Here is an 18,443-nt window from a genome sequence, read left to right on the forward strand (position 1 = left end):
TGAGAGGAGCCTCTACGGACATGTCACTGAGCACTCAGAACAAATACAAGACAGAACAGGGATGGGAGTGAATGTCATTGGTTCATAATACACTGATGGGGGACACCAAACAGAGCACACCAGATCATGCTGGCTGGCTCTCAAATGAGTCCAGGGAGCCAGTGGATGCTGCCCAGTTAAACTGCCTGGAAACTTGGAAGGCCAGGGACAAAAGTTACACATAAACCAGTTTAAGTGATCAAAAACTGGCTTGAACCTGTAGAAACAGAAGTTCAGTGCGTAGAAACCAGTTTCCAAATGGCAGAAACTGGTTTAAAATAAACCTGGTTAAATGTAGCATCAGACTTAACTGATTTAGGTCAAACTGGTTTATGAAACTTCTGCCCAAGATCCCTTCCTGGTTCAAGTTAAATAACAGTCCCCCAGCATCCCAGCACGCTTTGCAGGGCTGGGCTGGGCTGGGCTGTCTGCTCTAGCAGACAAGGGTTGGGGAGGGGAGAGACAGGGACTGCCCCCACCCCAAGCAAAACCCATCGGGGGGGTGTTAAACTTTTTCCCCAGGACAGAGCTGCTCTGTCCTGCTAAACTTATTCCTGGCTGTGACTGAACTACAAATTCCAGAAGTCCCTGGAAGCAGGAAGAGGAAGTGATGAGCAACCCTGTGGAGTTCTGCTGTTGTGATTCTGGACCTTGGGGGCAGCAGGAAGAGAAAGCAAACACACTGCCCATGCTGGCTATGTGCCAGAGAGCCATGCTGCAGCACCTCCCAGCTTCTGGCCTGAGTCAGTACAGGTGTGTGGTTGCAAAAAGTAAAACTCTGTCCAGTTGTTTGTCAGTTTAATCTCTGCAGTTTAAACTACCCTGCAAAGACTGAATTGATTCAGCCTTGGGCTTTTTGACTGTCTATACTTATCTGAACAGACCAGGGACTCAGGAAGCTCCCCAGCAGGTCAGCATGTTATTAACACTGTAGGTTCCTATTTGACATCTCTGGTTTTATCTTGGGAGTCATGGTTATACACCTTACAGTGCTAATGTTGTGCAGCAGCCTTCAAAGGATCTCACCACACCCCAGAGTGCCATGGCTCCCTGGTTAAGAATCACCGACCTACAGAATCCTAAAGAGATTGTAGGTGGTACTGTGAGGGCCTTGCGTTTGCTTGGTGCCCAACCTAGAGGATTCTGAGGGAAGTGAGAGTCACAGATCCTGGCAGCCACTTATTGGAGGTGACCCCATCTGAGCACAATATGGGCCCAATCATTCTGACTGGTCCCATGCCACTTCCTTTTTCCCTTGGAACCATAACATCACAAAGAAAGAAAGGAGCCATTCAGAGCTAGGAGCCAACATAATTGCAATGTAAGTGGAGACAAACACAGTATTGGTGTAAAGAGAGTAGTGAGAGGAAGCTTGCAAGAGAAGAAGAAAAAGAGGTTGTATTTGTATATACACTATATATATATAGATAGATAGATAGATAGTCTATATATAGATATATATCACACACATGCTAACAGACCATTCATATGATATATTCCCTATGTCTCATTAATTGAATCAGGGAGTAAGGACTTTCTTTGGGCAATTATTGATCTGCCTATCGAACTAAATATATCTGATACTTGTCATTTCAATGATTCTACAAATATTACTAAAGCCTATATAAAGAGTATTGAAAATTGCTCACAGACTATGTATATATAGTGGGAGCATCTACACATTCATTAATGTGCAGTAGTTACTATGCATTTAGTTTAGTACTTGCTTATAGTTTCATAGTCTCTAGGGTCGGAAGGGACCTGCACAGATCATGTAGTCCGACCTCCTGCCATGGCAGGAAAGAGTACTGGGGTCAAACAACCCCAGCAAAGTGTTCATCTAACCTCCTCTTAAAAACCCCCAGGGTAGGAGCCTACACCACTTCTCTTGGAAGTTGGTTCCAGAACCTAGCCGCCCTGACCATGAAGTAGCGCCTCCTGATATCTAGCCTAAACTTGCCCTCTGCCAGCTTGTGACCATCACTCCTGGTCACTCCTGGCAGTGCTCGGGGGAACAGGGACTCCCCCAGTGCCTGCTGATCCCCCCTGACTAGTTTATAACAGGCCACAAGATCCCCCCTCAGCCTTCTCTTTTGGAGGCTGAACAGGTTCAGGTCCCATAGCCTCTCCTTATAGGGCGTGCCCTGCTGTCCCCTGATCATGCGAGTGGCCCTCCTCTGGACCCTCTCGATGCTGTCCACATCCCTCCTGAAGTGTGGCGCCCAGAACTGGATGCAATACTCCAGCTGTGGCCTGACCAGTGCCACATAGAGGGGGAGGCTCACCTTTTTGGACCTGCTCGAGATGTATCTGTGGATGCATGATAAGGTACGGTTGGCCTTCCTGACTGCCTCCCCACACTGCCAGCCCATGTTCATCTTGGAGTCAATGATGACCCCCAGATCCCTTTCCGCCTCCGTGCTGATAAGAGGGGAGTTCCCCAACCTGTAGGTATGGTGCCGGTTGTTCCTCCCCAGGTGCATCATTTTGCACTTGTCTGTGTTGAATCCCATCCTATTCTCATCCGCCCACCCTTGTAACCTGTCTAGGTCTGATTGTAGCCTGTTGCTTCCTTCTAGTGTGCCCACGTCCCCCACATCTTAGTGTCATCAGCAAATTTGAACAGGGTGCTTTTTACCCGTTCGTCCAAATCACTGATGAAGATGTTGAACAGTGCGGGCCCGAGGACCGAGCCCTGCAGAACCCCACTGCCCACATCCTTCCAGGTTGAGAAGGACCCATCCACTACCACCCTCTGGGTGCGGCCCTCCAGCCAGTTGGCAACCCATTTGACTGTATGGGTGTCTACACCACAGCCCCCCAGTTTCTTAATGAGAACAGGGTGAGAGACAGTGTCAAAAGCCTTCCAGAAGTCCAGGAAGACTATGTCCACTTCTACCCCTGCATCTAATGATCTGGTGATCTGATCGTAAAAGGCTACCAGGTTGGTCTGACAGGACCTGCCACTGATGAACCCATGTTGGTTGCCCCTAAGCATGCAGTCCCCTGCTAGCCCCTCCTGGATGTGTGCCAGAATAATGAAGTATTTAATGAAGTACTAACTAAATGTGCAGTAACTACAATTACTGTGCAGTAGTACCAGCGCAGTTTTTTAGTGATGCTTACTGCACAGTAGCCTAATACCATTGCACAGTAGCATATTAGCATGGTTTTTGGCTGGCACACTACTGTTATTAGGCAGTAGCGCATTACACATCTCATGTAGATGCATCCACTAATATCTGCAATTGATACAGGTCTGAGAAAAAAATTTAATTATAAAACTAGTTTTGAGCATCTTTTTTGATAAGGAAAAGACTAGGAGGACAGTATCAGTACACAGCAGGATATGCTGTATGCATGGAGTATCTACATATGATAAATTGCTAGAATTAAGTAAGGAAAAATACGTTAGATAATGTGGTAAAATTATGTATTATTAAACACCCGTAAAAAGTTTGATAATAAAACACTGAGCTAGCAATTAAGGAAACCTGGGAACTAAAAAGGCAATTCATTTAGAGGTAGTGTCAAGGGAAATCATAGCTGAAACCAGGAAAATTATTCGCTTTATTCTGTGAAGCACTTTGCATCTCAGTCATTGAAGAAGATTGAAATCCTATTATCCTAAATACACTATTCCCAGTCTTTTGAAAGATAACATTTGTGAAGTCAGATGAATTAAGGGGTTAAAAAGAAGTAGCTTCCATGAGAGTATGTATTGCTGGGTTTTAATCAGTACAATCTTGCTCACCACATTCAGTAAGATAAAAACCTGAGTGGAAGTATATTAAAATGGAACTGGGAGCCAGGCATACCTGAGTTCTGCCTAGCAACTAAGTTGCTCTGGCCTAGCCTTTTAACCTCTCTGTCATGTAATATTTGCCTACCCACGTTAGGGTTTCATGAAGGATGAATTTGTTAATGTTATACAGATCTTTGAAGATGGAGGTCTGAGGGGCAGGGATAGAGGCAGCAGGGTAATGTGGCAGCAGTTGTGGCTCCTGCCTCAACTCTGGGTTGGAGCCAGAGCAGCTACCTGCCCACCCCACTCCCCCCAGTAACTTGCTTACAAGATGAGGGACTTCCTCACCCCACACACCATTAAATGGGGGATGGGGACAGGAGGGGGGAGACAGCTCATCTTAGAATCTAGTAACTATGCCAGATCTGAAGAGCTGGGTTACATTGAAGTGATAATAGAAGTTTTAGAACAATCAATACATTAAACATTATTAAATCACTAGGACCAGATGGTATTCACCCCAGTTCTGAAGGAAATGCAATATTGCTGGCAAAGGTCTGTAATTGATCGCTACAAACTGCCTCTGTGCTAGCTGACAGCAGGTTGCCAACATAACATAACACCCCTTTTCAAAAAGGGCTCCCAAGCTTATTAACTCCTGTTGCAGGATACAGTAATGTAATTAAAGACAACAACAATGCATTTGCACAGAGGGCCAAATCAAGTTTCTAGAGGCAACCTTCTTTGTGGCATTTGCTTAACCTTTGAGTGCTTGACTTTGCAACCTTGCTACAGTATTCCTTTAATGCAATCTTTCTTTAATCTGTGCAGGAACCTCCCACTGTTGGACATTTCAGCAAGTTAAAGAGGATGGTATGTATAATTTAGGTTCAAGAATCTTAACCTCTTTACAATGACTAACTCTGTTAGAATCACTCCCTTATGCAACTAGGAGAGCTGCTTTTTAAAACAACTCTGATTTTGATACTATCAATTTTGGAAGCAAAGGCTAAGAAAATATTGGTCTTTCATAGAAGATGAACTCCTTAATTTATATTAAGCAGTTATCATATCCAAATTCATTTCTTCCGCTCTTGTGTATCACATGGTAGGATCTTTTAACTACATACTTTGTGGCTTCATGTGAGGGGTTGGAGGGGATGTTCTTGTGAATCCTTTGGACATGTAGGAAACATGTTTTTTTTAAATGTAGGAAACAGGATTTGATGGCTCAAGAAGAGCCTTCCAGTCCTATATGCCTCTAGTAATTAGGGTGGCTATCATAGAGGACAGTCTGGTTGTTGTCTGTCCTCTATTTATATGAAACCGAACACATTTTGTCTTCTATTTTTCTCTTGAAGAGAGAAATAGAGGACATAAAGGCATCAGGTTTCATATCAATAGATGACAGAGTTGTAGAAAACTCTATGATGGCCACCCTACTGGTAATAAGTGTCCTGCTTTTGCCATTTGTAACAGGGCCTCTATCCCATTACTAAGGAGGGGAAGCCTGGAGAAAAAGACATGGCACCTTTAAAAGGACCCTGAGATGCATATTGTGGGGCTCTAGGGTTCTGTGGGAACTACTGTTAGGTTACAGAGCCCTGGAAGAGCCACTGCTTGGCTCCAAGAGCAGCTGCTAAGTGTCTAGACACTACAGGAGCTGCTGGAAACCCAGAGATTCTGGAGAAAGCTGCTGCCCCTTCCTCAAGTACTGGAAGCACAGCCTGCTTGCAGAGCCAAGAAGCTGCAAGATTCCAGACACTAATTAACCAGCCCTAACAGGAGAGTGGTCACAGCTGACCTGAAGACTCCAGGAATGAGAGCCAGGAGAAAAAGCTAGCAGCTTATTAGGAGAGAGGCAGATCAGGTGGCCAGAAAAAGAGGGGGCAAGGCCTTAATAATCCCTAGACCCACAACTAGGGCCTTTGATTGGACCTTGTAAGGCTCATAAGAGGAGTTCTGCAGGGACTGGAGTGATGGTAGTCCTGTAAGAGAGCTTGTATTGAAGCTAAGTGATTTATGTTGTATACTTTGTTTATATTGTTATTTTAAAAGCTGTGAGGTATGGGAGTGAACAGATACCAGGGAGCAACAGGTTTACCTAAGCCACCTGTGGCTTGCTAGACCATAGTTTGATAACAACCACAACAATAGCCTATGAGGATTGAAAGAGGGAAAAAAAAACAAAAAAAAAAAAAAAAGAAAGAAAAAACCCTTTTACTAGATCCTTTTAGAAATATAGTTATTTCATAAACAAAGCATTTCTTGATATCCTTTGCAGTTGGATAACTATCATGTAGTACAAGACTAACTTTAAACAGCAAATTAGTAACTTCTGGTTAAGTAATCAGGAACTTTGTAATGGGGAGGGGACACAAAATTGTTTACTAAACTACATTCCTGTTTCTTAAGAAGGTAACCTGGAGCTTCTGTGCTGAATATGTTTTCAGGCACTAATAAAAAAAGGTGTACTCCTGTGAGATGTGTAGAACTGAAGAATGACAACTCTTACTTTTTTTTTTCTTTTGAAGAGCTCATTGCTACCACAGCTGAAAGAGTGAATATAGCATTTAGTCTTGATCTGGGTTTGATTTAAAGACTGGCTTGGAAGACAAAAATGCCCATGTACTATGTTAATTGCTTGTGATATGGCTCCTATAAACAAGGGAAGTGTTACTATTTTGGCACTGAAAATCTGAAAATAAGTTTCTAATCCCCATCCCACCAAAATAATAATAATAATAATAATAAAAAAGACAAAGAACCCCCCCTACAACTGACTTTTGTAGATGTAATAATAATGGGTATATAAGGGTTAGGTAACAGATTCAGGATGCAGCTAGCAAGACTATTCTTTAGGAAATATAACCAAATATACCTGTTTCACTTAACATCTTATGCCCCTTCCTCCTGTGGACAGGCAGCCCAGCCACTGGTTACCCACAAGTCTGAAAGTATCTTTTATCACTTTATATTTTCAAGGCTATTAGTGCCTTCAGTCAAGTCCTGTATAAAGATAGTCTTCTACATTTTTCAACCTTCTGAGGCAGAACTGGAATTTGGGTTTCATGAAGTCCACAGACTCAACATCCCTTTATTCAAATCCCTCTGGCTGGAGTGAGTGTAAACATAAAGGAACTTATTGGACTAAAAACAAATAAAATGAAAACAGTGGAACATACCTCCTGAAACTCCAGCATGAAAAGCAGTAGTAAAAGAAAAAAGTTGTCTGAAGGGATAAACCTTTGTAAGATTATCTATAACTACAATTGTGTGTTTCATGGCTTTCATATGTATAATGGTGAAAATAGGTATATCTATAGTTTTACTCCCTAAAATTATAGATAAGAAAAAAGGAACTATCCACCTCCTAGTGAGTAAAAGGTGGAATTACATGTCTTGTGTGCACAACATTAAGAAGGCCTTGTTTGCTCTGTTCTAGTGTTTGCTCAAGTGATCTTCACCCTGATCCTTAAAGGTGCTGAGAAATTGCATCTCAAGAATCGGGACTGTAATTGGCACTCAGGAATAAAATTCTAGCTCCATTGAAGTCGATGGGAAATCTGACTTCAGCGGGACCTGAATTTCTCACTAGCTCTCCAAAGTTCAAAGTGATTGTGCTCTCACCATGCATAGTGTTATACTACTTCCTGTTTGTAAAGAAACTTACTAAATTTTCTTAAAGGTAAGAAGTAGCTTCAGCTCCTGCTGTCTAGCTTCTTTTCTCTTAACTATTGATGTTACAATGATGGCAAGAATACCAAGTGCTACAAAGTTCAACAGTAAACTTCAGCAGGTGCGAGCCTATCTTTCTCCTAAAATATTCATATTTATATCTTTGCATTTTAATAAGACACTATCAGAAATACATAGGGAGTAAAAAGAAGGTCCCGGGTAATGTGGGGCCCTTGCAGGACGCGTTGGGAAATTTGGTCGTCACACCAGACGACAAAGCTAACATGTTTAATGATTTCTTTCCCTCCATCTTCCTAAGTAGGGACCAGAACAGCCACCTCCCTGCTGGGCCCCCCCTCGGGCCCCAGGGGAGGCACACCTGGGCCACGGGTTAGTGAGGATTTAGTTAGGGAGCTTCTGGAGGGGCTGGATGTATTCAAGTCAGCTGGTCCAGATGATCTCCACCCTAGAGTTCTAAAGGAATTGGCCGAGGTCATTGCAAGACCCCTGGCATGGCTTTATGAGCACTCATGGTGCTCTGCAGTGGTGCCGGAGGACTGGAAGAGGGCCAACGTGGTTCCCATCTTCAAAAAAGGGAGGAAGGAGGACCTGGGAAACTATAGGCCAGTTAGTCTTACCTCAATCCTAGGCAAGCTGTTTGAGAAAATTATTCCGGCACACATCCAGGAGGGGCCAGCAGGGGACTACATGTTTAGGGGCAACCAACACGGGTTCATCAGTGGCGGGTCCTGTCAGACCAACCTGGTGGCCTTTTACGATCAGATCACCAGATCATTAGATGCGGGGGTAGTGTTACCTGTCAGCTCCATGTTCTTGGGGAACCCTGACACAGGACACAGACTGTCTGTCTGATTCACAAAGAATCGTCCCCCCCCACCTAAACAGAAACTGATTAAGATGCAGTGAGAGACGCACCTAAAACCCTCCAGATAAGGGTGACAAAAGTGAAACAACTGCCCTAGGTCTCATTTGCATCTGAGATGGGAATAAATGACCATTCATTTACATGAGAGATGGAGAACAGAAAGTCTGAAGCAGAGACTGCAGTGAATTCTGGATCAGTGAAGCAGGGGAGCACTGCATGATGGGGAAGCTGTACTCCAAATGCTCATCAACCCTCACACCCAGCTCATTTATCAGACCAGTTCTAATCTGGATTTACAAAGGACACCCCCCCCCCCCACACACACACACCTCTAAGCAAAAGTAAGTTTATTGGGCATTTCGGGCTGTACATTCCCCGGTCCCACTATGGGAGGCCTATGTAAACTTAATTGGCTACAACTTGGTTGCCGGGTTAGGGAATGCTGAGGCAACAGACCAAGTCAGAGGGGGTACGGGCAACATTTGAACAATGGTACAGGGTTCATCACAGCATCCAGCCCGTTGGAGCCCTGACCACAAGTGTTGTCATACTTTTCCCGAGACGACTGGTGGGAGTCCTCTCCACAACAGGTTATGAACACTCCAAGAATTGCCTTAAATCTGTTAAAAGATCTGGAAAAGTCATGCTAAGCTGAGGCTTGTTCACAGCAAGTAAAAATCCAAAAACCCTGATGCTGCAATCCATTGTTTCTGAAGACACCAGGAGATATCCCATCAAGCATATCTGTTATCCATAGGAATGTCAAGCTGGCTTCCCAAGTAGGTATTTCCTGAGTATCAATCAAGTTCCTAAGATGTTCCAATCAGATAACCCCTTGTCAATAGAAAATAATTTGATTTACAATATTGAGAATGCTTGAAAGAAACTGAACTGGGGGTATAAAAATCTGTAAAAGAAGCAGCAGTGGGGGGTGCTGACACCACTCACTTTCTTCTGGAGAGGCTGCAGGAGGAAGATCATCTCCCTTCAAGGATCGTGCTGAGAACTTTGACCTGTCAGCTCTGCAACCCGAGTGCCTTGGACTGGTGAGATCCCAGCTCTCTCTCTCTTTTTCTCTTCTCTCTCTCTCTCTCTAAGCATAGATTTCTGAACTTGAACTGTACTAGTTAAGCTTGAGCTAAGTTTCTCCAAATACTTAGTAAAACCAGGGTATACTGTGACTGTTTGTGTTTGTTTTTCCTTTGCATGTCTATCACTACTAGTGTCAATATATATTTCATCTACTTAGCAATAAATAACTCTTATAGTCAAACTGGTGGTAATTGGGTGTATTTTGCCTTCTTTACTTCTCTTTTCCCCACTTGCTCTGTAGCAACGCCCCTCTTACCTAAGCTAAAGATCCCTGTGAAGCCCAGAAATACTGTGGGGTCTGCTCATCAAGAGGCTAAAAGATTGGGACGTGCTGAGTTTGAAACACATAAGGGGATCAGCTTGTACAGGCTGATTGACCCAGTTTGGCTCAGACGTGCCTTAATGATCTGAATGGTGGCCCATGAGGGTGTCATCTGGACACCCAGCCAGATTCAGAGGTATTCTGTTTAACTGTGTGCTTGTGTCTGACTGTAGTTATTGTTGCTCTGATGAACTGATTCTTGGCATATGAGGGTATCAGCCTGTCCATGCTGATCAACCCGGCCAGGTCAGGCGTGTCACGTTAATCTGTGTGTCTTTGTGTGTATGACTGATTTGGGGACTGGAGGAACCCAGCCCCACTGAACTGAGTCCTGCAAGATAGCTCCACTGGGGGTGAGGGCTTGCAGAAGGATACAGCTCCATATAGAAACACAAGCAACACATTAATAGAATTACCAAGACCCTAGCCCTAATAAATGAGCACACCCCAAAGTAGCAGGCAAATCTGGTAACAGTAGCAGTGGACATAGTCTTCCTGGATTTCCGGAAGGCTTTTGACACTGTCTCTCACCCCATTCTCATTAAGAAACTGGGGGGTTGTTGTGTAGACACCCACACAGTCAAATGGGTTGCCAACTGGCTGGAGGGCCGCACTCAGAGGGTGGTAGTGGGTGGGTCCTTCTCAACCTGGAAGGACGTGGGCAGTGGGGTTCTGCAGGGCTCGGTCTTCGGGCCCACACTTTTCAACATCTTCATCGGTGACTTGGACGAGGGGGTAAAAAGCACCCTGCTCAAATTTGCTGATTACACTAAGATGTGGGGGGACGTGGGCACACTAGAAGGAAGCAACAGGCTACAATCAGACCTAGACAGGTTACAAGGGTGGGCAGATGAGAATAGGATGGGATTCAACACAGACAAGTGCAAGGTGATGCACCTGGGGAGGAACAACCAGCACCATACCTACAGGTTAGGGAACTCCCCTCTTGTCAGCACGGAGGTGGAAAAGGATCTGGGGGTCATCACTGACTCCAAGATGAACATGGGCCGGCAGTGTGGGGAGGCAGTTAGGAAGGCCAACCACACCTTGTCATGCATCTTGAGCAGGTCCAAAGAGGTGATCCTCCCCCTCTATGCGGCACTTGTAAGGCCGCAGCTGGAGTACTGCGTCCTGCGTCCAGTTCTGGGCACCGCACTTCAAGAGGGATGTGGACAGCATGGAGAGGGTCCAGAGGAGGGCCACTCACATGATATGGGGACAGCAGGGCAGGCCCTTTGAGGAGAGGCTACGGGAGCTGAACCTGTTCGGCCTCCAAAAGAGAAGGCTGAGGGGGGATCTTGTGGCCTGTTATAAACTAGTCAGGGGGGATCAGCAGGCATTGGGGGAGTCCCTGTTCCCCCGAGCACTGCCAGGAGTGACCAGGAATAACGGTCACAAGCTGGTAGAGGGCAGATTTAGGCTAGACATCAGGAGGCGCTACTTCACGGTCAGGGCGGCTAGGATCTGCAACCAACTTCCAAGAGAAGTGGTGCAGGCTCCTACCCTGGGGGTGTTTAAGAGGAGGCTGGATGAACACCTTGCTGGGGTTGTTTGACCCCAGTACTCTTTCCTGCCATGGCAGGGGGTTGGACTAGATGATCTACTCAGGTCCCTTCCGACCCTAGAAACTATGAAACTATGAAATACCTGTTTTCTTTTTTCCCCGTTGATTATTTTTGCAACTTTGGAGATCAATTCTTCCATTCTTCAATTCTGTTCATTTCTTTAAAGAAATTTGTTAGCATGATATGATCAAAATCTTTAGAGCAGAAACATTCACGCTTTGATATTACTCTTAGCACAAAAGACCTTTTTTGGAATTCACTTTAGTAGAGAAGAATGTGATATTTGAGACAGGCTAATTCTGCTTCAATTTATTCTTTGACTAGAAGTCTTGTTGTCCCCTCCCCCATTTGTCTTAGACCTTTTTGTGAAACTTCCAAGATATTACTAGTGTTACCTTCCAAAAATCTCTTTGATTTCAGATTATTATTTTCAAAGATGCATAAATTTGAAAGTGATTTTTTTTTTCCAAAATGGATATTTATAAAAAGAAACTTTTATTATTAACAAGTGCCAATTTCCACTTATTTTACCTTCAGAATGGACTCAAATGAACACAGTACTCCCAACTGCAAATATTATTCACAATTTTTTTTGAACGCCTTGGAAATCACAAGATTGGCTTTAAGAACATAATTTGTTCTAAGTAATGAATTCCAGGCTTGAGCCTTTGAGAGTAATGCTTTCAAATTATTTTCCATCATTCTGAAAGCTAAAAAGTTAAATTGAACGCTGAAATTCTGACTCGGTTAAATGACACCAGGAAATGGGGTTTTAGAAAATCATGATGACAAAATGATGGAGTTGACAACATTTATATTGTTTCTGACAACGTTTTGACTTGCCAGGCATTCCTACATAGATTAACTGTGCAAGGGGCATAAGCATCTTAAATGAGTGAATGTGCACTGGGATTGAGTTTGATCAGCAGGCCATGTTCCAGATTGTGAGGAACACTTGCCTTGATTTCTGAGGTCTGTGTATGCTGAGCTAGAAGATGCATGTACCGGGCCTAAGAAAGTTAACTCTGGAGTTGCTGGGAGAGCTGAAAGAGAACTGTTGTACCTCCTGTGTCTTCTGGGTCACATTCTGGGAGTATGCATACACCTTTGAAATATGAATTTGACTTGGGGACAACGTGTAATGTGACTTATATCTTAAAAAAAATAATTTTTTTTTTTGGATATACATGCTTAGTAGAAGTAGCCTCCAACTCATGGTAGCCCTGATCATATGAAGATGTGTTTTTTGTTTTTACATGCCATGAATAGTGGCAAACAAACAAAACACTTCCTTTCTCAAGCATCACATCAATAAATAAAAAATATTTAGCAAACATACAAATATACAATCAAATGTAGATGCACAATTCTATAATTAATAGAGTTGCATTGTTCCATATTAGTAGCATTCTGTCACTAGCAGCTTTTATAATTAGTGTTCTGTCATTTAATTTGCTTGTAAATGAATGCATGCTAATGACAAATGCTGGTTGCAACAGAACGGTAGTAATAAGGAACTAGGGAACCAAAATGTGCCCGATAAAGTTGGAATTCCATTGATGTGGTTCCAGTAGCATTGTCAACTTTGACAGCAAAGCTCACATAGTTGCTTACTTGAATCAAAAGCCTGAGATAGAAAAACAATCTTAATTTATGCACAGCTAATTTGTGCACTACTTTTGCAATACAGCATCATATGCCATGTGCTGCTGGTGATTAGTGAATTCCTTGGTTGCATATACTCTATGGAATTTCTGTTTCCAAGACAAGTCAGCCTTGATCCTATAAACACTTACACATGTGCTTAATCTTGTAAACTGTGAATGGTCCCATTAAAGTCAATGGAAGTATTCAAGTATGTGAAGTTATGCAGGTACTTAGGTTTTTTGCAGGATAAGGTTTTTAGCCAGTATTAATGTTGATTTAATAAAGTGCCTTATTGTTAAGTGGGCTTCCATTTAAAATATGAAAGGCAAAAGGGGGAATAAGTGTTGTGACTTTAAAAACAAAACAAACAAACAAAAAAACAGCTTTACTGCAAAAAAACCCAAAAAACCTTGAGGTGACTACATTATACACAAGAGGTCAAGTAAGGATAAATTATACAGGTCATCCCAAAGGAGAAACAATAAATCCCTCAATACACATTCTTTAGATCTGCTACAGAAAAAATGTATTTATCCAGTGTCTAGCAGCAGGCCCTTAGTTTAATGAGGCCTTGACCTGAGAAGGCTTGCACATCTGCTTTAAATCAAGCGCATTACTGAACATTGAGGAATCATGGCCTTTGGTTGTAGCTTTTAAAGCATTTATTTATTTATTAACTGGACTCAATTCCTTAACTTCTACTACCGGGTTTCCCACTGGGTGACACTAATGCACAAGTATGTGCGGGCTTCAGGATAGAACCAGTCTAAAAACAGCCCAGTACATCCACTGGAAAATTGGGGATAGGAGGGGAAAAACGAAGATAACCTATGCTCACAATAACAATACAGTAGTTTTCAACTTGTATGTTCAAAAAAAAAGTTATTTTGTTTTGTTTTTCCCACTGAAACATTTGTGAACACATTCAAATCTCTCAGGATTTTTTTTGTTTTGTTTTGTTTAAATCAGCAGCTGTATGTGTGGGTTTTTTTGGGGGGGGGTTGTTGTGATTTTTTTTTTTTTTGCCACACTTAAACCCGGCCCAACATTGACATCTTCCTCTGAAGAATTGGAAGAGGGCCCGTGTTCACCCTGGGCTGGCCGCGGAGCCGGCTCCGCCCGCCCAGGACTCGTCTCCTCGCGGGGAAGGCGAAGCGACGCGGGTCCCGCCGGGCGCAGGCGGCTGCCGGGGTCTCTGCTGGGGGAGGAAGGAGCAGCTGGCCCCGCAGGCGCCGGGCGCGAACGGAGATGCCAACGGCTCCCGCCCGGGACCGTTGCTGCCGGCTGGGGGCTCCTCCACACCGCGGCCCCCGGGAGCTGAGGGGGTTGCGGCACCGCTCTGCTCCGCCCCGCCCCTTCCGCCGCCTCCGGCTCTGGCCTGTTCCCGCCCCCGGGGAGAAGAGGCGGGCGCGGCGGCCGGCTCCGCCCAGCGGCGGCGGTGGGAGCGGGGCGCACACGGGCAGGATTAGCTCATCTCGGCGGCCGCTCCGCAGCAGCCTCCCCTCGCCCTGGGCGCCGCCGCCCGACCCGGAGCGCCGCCTGCCCGCCCGCCGGCTCCATGGCCCTGTGCAATGGAGACGCCAAGGTCAGTGCGGCGCCGGCCGCCCCGGGACCCCCCTCCCCCCGCCCGCTTTGTGCGGGAGGCACCCCCCCTCCCCCCGCCACGGGCCGGGCCGGGCCGGGCCGCACATGGGGCGGGGGTGGGGGGCGCTTCGGGCCATGTGCTCCCCCACGTGCCGCCGCCCGCGCAGGTGTCCCCAGCCGCAGCGCGGGCCCAGCTTCCCTCTCTGTGCCCTGCCGCCGCCAGGGCCTGCCCGGCGGGGGTGCCGCTCCCGGAGCCTGGTGGCACCCCGCCTGGCCGCCTGGGGCGGGGACGAGCCGCCCGGGCCCAGCGCTGCCCGCCGCGGGGCCGTGCCCGCCTGGCAGGGAGCGCCCCCGCCCCGCCGGGCTCCGGCCCGCGCGGCACCGACGAGGAAGTAAAGCAGAAAGTTGAGCGTTGGCTGCGGGGCTCCGGCGGGGCGGGGAGAAGCTCGTGTTGGGCCGGGGTCGCCCCCGAGGGCCTGGGTCGGCTCTCGCGGCCAGCAGGAGCTCCCTGGGCCAGAGGCTGCGCTTGCCGGCCCGCCCTCCTCGCCAGCCGTCAAGGGTGCGTGGGGCAGGGTTGGCCCCGAGGCCGATGGCTCTGGCCCGGTTCAGAGGTTCTTTGCCGCTTCTTAATTTTGTACTTCTCGCCATCTTATTTCTGACAGAGGCTTTGTTACGTGCTAGTTCTCCCCTGGCATTTTGAGCACTTCAGGGCTGGCTAGGTTTCTGTTTATTTCTGGTTTTCTTTCTAGTCTAATTTGCTTAAAGCCCAGGAAGTCCTGCTCTGCAAGAATAAATGCTACAAATAGTGCCTTCCTTACTAAGGAAGCCCCTAGAGCTTGAAATCCCTAGCTGGAGTCAGATCCCTATGAGACATGCCTGCACTGTGTCCCACTGCCTGGCTGCTTTGCAGTGTGGTCTTTTCATTTGCAGCATTATTGAGATGCAGCCTCCTTGGGGTGTGAGTGTGAGCCCTGCTGAACAGCATGCCTTTTTGAATGATTCAGTGCTGTATTTTGGCAGTAAACTATGTTCAGCTTAGCATAGTCTGGACCTTAACTCCTCAACTCAAGCAACAAGCGTGGATGGGGGACAGTCATGGAGATGGACAGTCATGGGTGTCAGTTGGCTGTGGTTACCTGGTTTTCTAATGCAATGTTGTATTTTTCATAGCATACCAAAGGGGTTCTCCTTCACGCCTGCAGGACTTGGAGCTTGCTTCTTCTTCTCCAGGCTTGTATCAGCCAGGGTTGATTTAGCTTTTAGAGTGTGATGCAAGATCAGCCTCTTGCACATTGCCACAACTCAGACCGAACAAGGCATATTTCTAGGAGATGAGTTTGGTGTTGGTTAATTTATGTTATATTAATGTTGGGTTATTTGGTTTTGTTTCTGATGACTGATGCTTCGTTTTATTTGTGCATCTTTTAAAGAACTTTTGCTGGTGCCCTAAACATCTGATAAGTGCTGCTTGTTAAACTTTGTTAAAATCCAAGTGAACACACTTTTATAGCTGTCTTAATTCCAGTACCAGAGGAAACAACCCATCATAGAAAACCAGTACAAATCTGAAAAAGCAGACCCAGCGCTCCTTATTTTGGTTTGTGTAAGCCTTTGATTAACTGGAACTGTGGGTTCTGGTATCTCTGAAAGTCGGGTACCTAAATATGAATTGGACTGGCTAATATTATAGTAAGGCTAGAGTAGTGTTGTAGCTGTGATGGTCCAGGAAACATGTAAGAAACAATAGGCTTTTTGGTGATACTTTTTAATAGACCCCCTGTGTAGATGTGTAAGGGATGTTGGACAACTTCTTGGGCTTCTTGCCTAATGTTAGACATTCCAGACTGAGACGTTTTGTTAGAATTCCTCAGAAATTGTATTTGCTACTTAATCCACATATAAGTTTTGCAAGACTCCCTCCATTTAAGACCATGTCCATTAAACAAAAATAAATAACAGATCTCTAATGCCAAAAAATGTGTTGACAGACTTCCATTGCTGTCAGAGAGTTAATGTAAGGCAGCTCAGATAAGAGGGTTGGGGAAGTGGGATTCAAAATCCTGTCCTTCATAGGACTGTAATGGGTGATAGCATAATTTCAGTATGTTAAGTTTAGTCTTCATTTTCAGCTTCAGGTCTCAGGATTCAGAATTTAGATTTGTCTGAAACTCTAGGCAAACCAAAGTCACGAGACGATATTATTTTGCAGTAGTGTAATTGGTTTATTTGGTTCACCAATCACAGACAACAGTGGAAATCTTTCACATACAATGTGGTTTTTAATGTGTATCCTTGTGATTTTAAATTAGTTATCCTAAGCTGAAAAAATCCACTGTATTTTTATCTGAGCTTTTTCATAATGCCCCCCCCCCCCCCAATTCTTTTCTGGCCTGTGAAGGGTGTTCCAGTATGTGAGCTAAGCTGACATGTTAAAGGCTTCCCTGTATTGTCATTTTTAAAAACATCTTCATTTTTTTCAAAGTTATATTCAAAGCAAAGCCTTAAGTTAGGGAGACGTGATTTTCTGTGTGTGTGTGTGTGTGTGTGTGTGTGTGTGTGTGTGTGTATTCACTAGTTCCTATTACTGTCATCGGGCCATATTTGGCGATCAATGCACCAGTTAAGATTAGTATCCTTTATGTTTGTACTTTACAGTTATTAGCCGCATATGCCTGTGCTGCACAGGCTGTGCAGTACCGTGAACGCAGGTTTTTACTAAGTTTTAGTTCAATTCTCCATGCCATTGACAAGGAAATACCTAAGAACCATGTGTAAAGATGATATAAGCACAAGATGACTTACTTGGCTAAGAGTTTGCATTAGAACTGTGCAGTAATTTGGGTACTGACTTTGGTAGTAACCTGATCAAAATAACCAAAACACTAGGCCTCAAGCATCCTTCATTGAACAGGCAAACTTTCCCAGCATTGACGCGATTGGCTGGAAAATAATTTTTTAATGTTTCAGCACAAAAAATCAGGGAGTGTACCCTTATGCACACTGAGAAGTGTAGAGTAAGTGAGGACTCAGAAATGTACCTTGGCTGTACAGAGACTTGCAGTTGTGCTAAGTTAATTTGGTTGCTGGTCACTCAGATAAACTGTTTGCTTGTAGATGGAAACAGTTTTTGTTTTGTTTTTTTTTTTACTGCGGCAAGGGAATGTAAGGTACTGTAAGGTTCCTGGTGGAGATCCCAGAGAACAGGGTTAAAACAGGGGTGCTGACCTATTTAACTTCCCGTCATGCAAATTCAGCACTAGCAGGCTGGTGAGGATTTTGTCCTACTTAGTCCCTATTCTGAAGAATATCTGTCTTGTGTGTTGGATGCCTAGTTCATTGAGACCTTAATTCCATTTGAGACACTGATGTTTTGCCCATATGTGTCCCTATCTTTATTATTTTAATGATGCGTCTTTGATTCTGTCTCATCTCAGGGGCTGTTAATCAGGGATGCGTGGGAAGACCCTAGGGGGTACACACAGACAGACGGGGATGGCACGCTTCCTCCCAGTACCCTGCACCACTGCCTTCCAGGAGCAGGGCTGGGATGAAAGCAGCGGCACCCCTCTGCCGACCGCACAGGAGCTGCTCAGCTGGTTTGATTTGGGGGGGGGGGGAGTGGCGTTTGCATGTGGCAGCAGGTGCCGCCACCATCCACCACCCTGTGCCACAGCTCTATGTTCAGCCTCAAGCTCCCCTCCCCATCATGCCATGTCTGCCCACCAGGGGTATGCTTAAATAAAAAAGTTCAAAAACCCCTGTGCTGTCTTAAACCAAGAAAAGTAAAGACTTATAAACTGTTCAGGTAAACCAATGGAATGCCTGCATATTGTGAATGTCAGTTTCAGTGTAGGAAAGAAACTTTAGAAACCTTTGCAGATGAGC

At 45.2% G+C, this 18,443-nt stretch overlaps 1 protein-coding gene across 1 annotated transcript in view; it reads left to right on the plus strand.

Moving 5' to 3' along the window:
- The first annotated feature begins 14,367 nt into the window (after positions 1-14,367).
- Positions 14,368-18,443, plus strand: part of GMPS (guanosine monophosphate synthase) — a 58,085-nt gene continuing 54,009 nt past the window's right edge. The window contains exon 1 of the mRNA XM_090051999.1: positions 14,368-14,559. Coding sequence (XP_089908125.1) covers positions 14,533-14,559 — 27 coding nt within the window. The 5' untranslated portion in view covers positions 14,368-14,532. The remainder of the gene's footprint in view (positions 14,560-18,443) is intronic.

This window comes from Crocodylus siamensis, chromosome 6 (genome assembly GCF_052110815.1).
Source record: "Crocodylus siamensis isolate JL-2025a chromosome 6, ASM5211081v1, whole genome shotgun sequence".
Lineage (NCBI taxonomy): Eukaryota > Metazoa > Chordata > Crocodylia > Crocodylidae > Crocodylus > Crocodylus siamensis.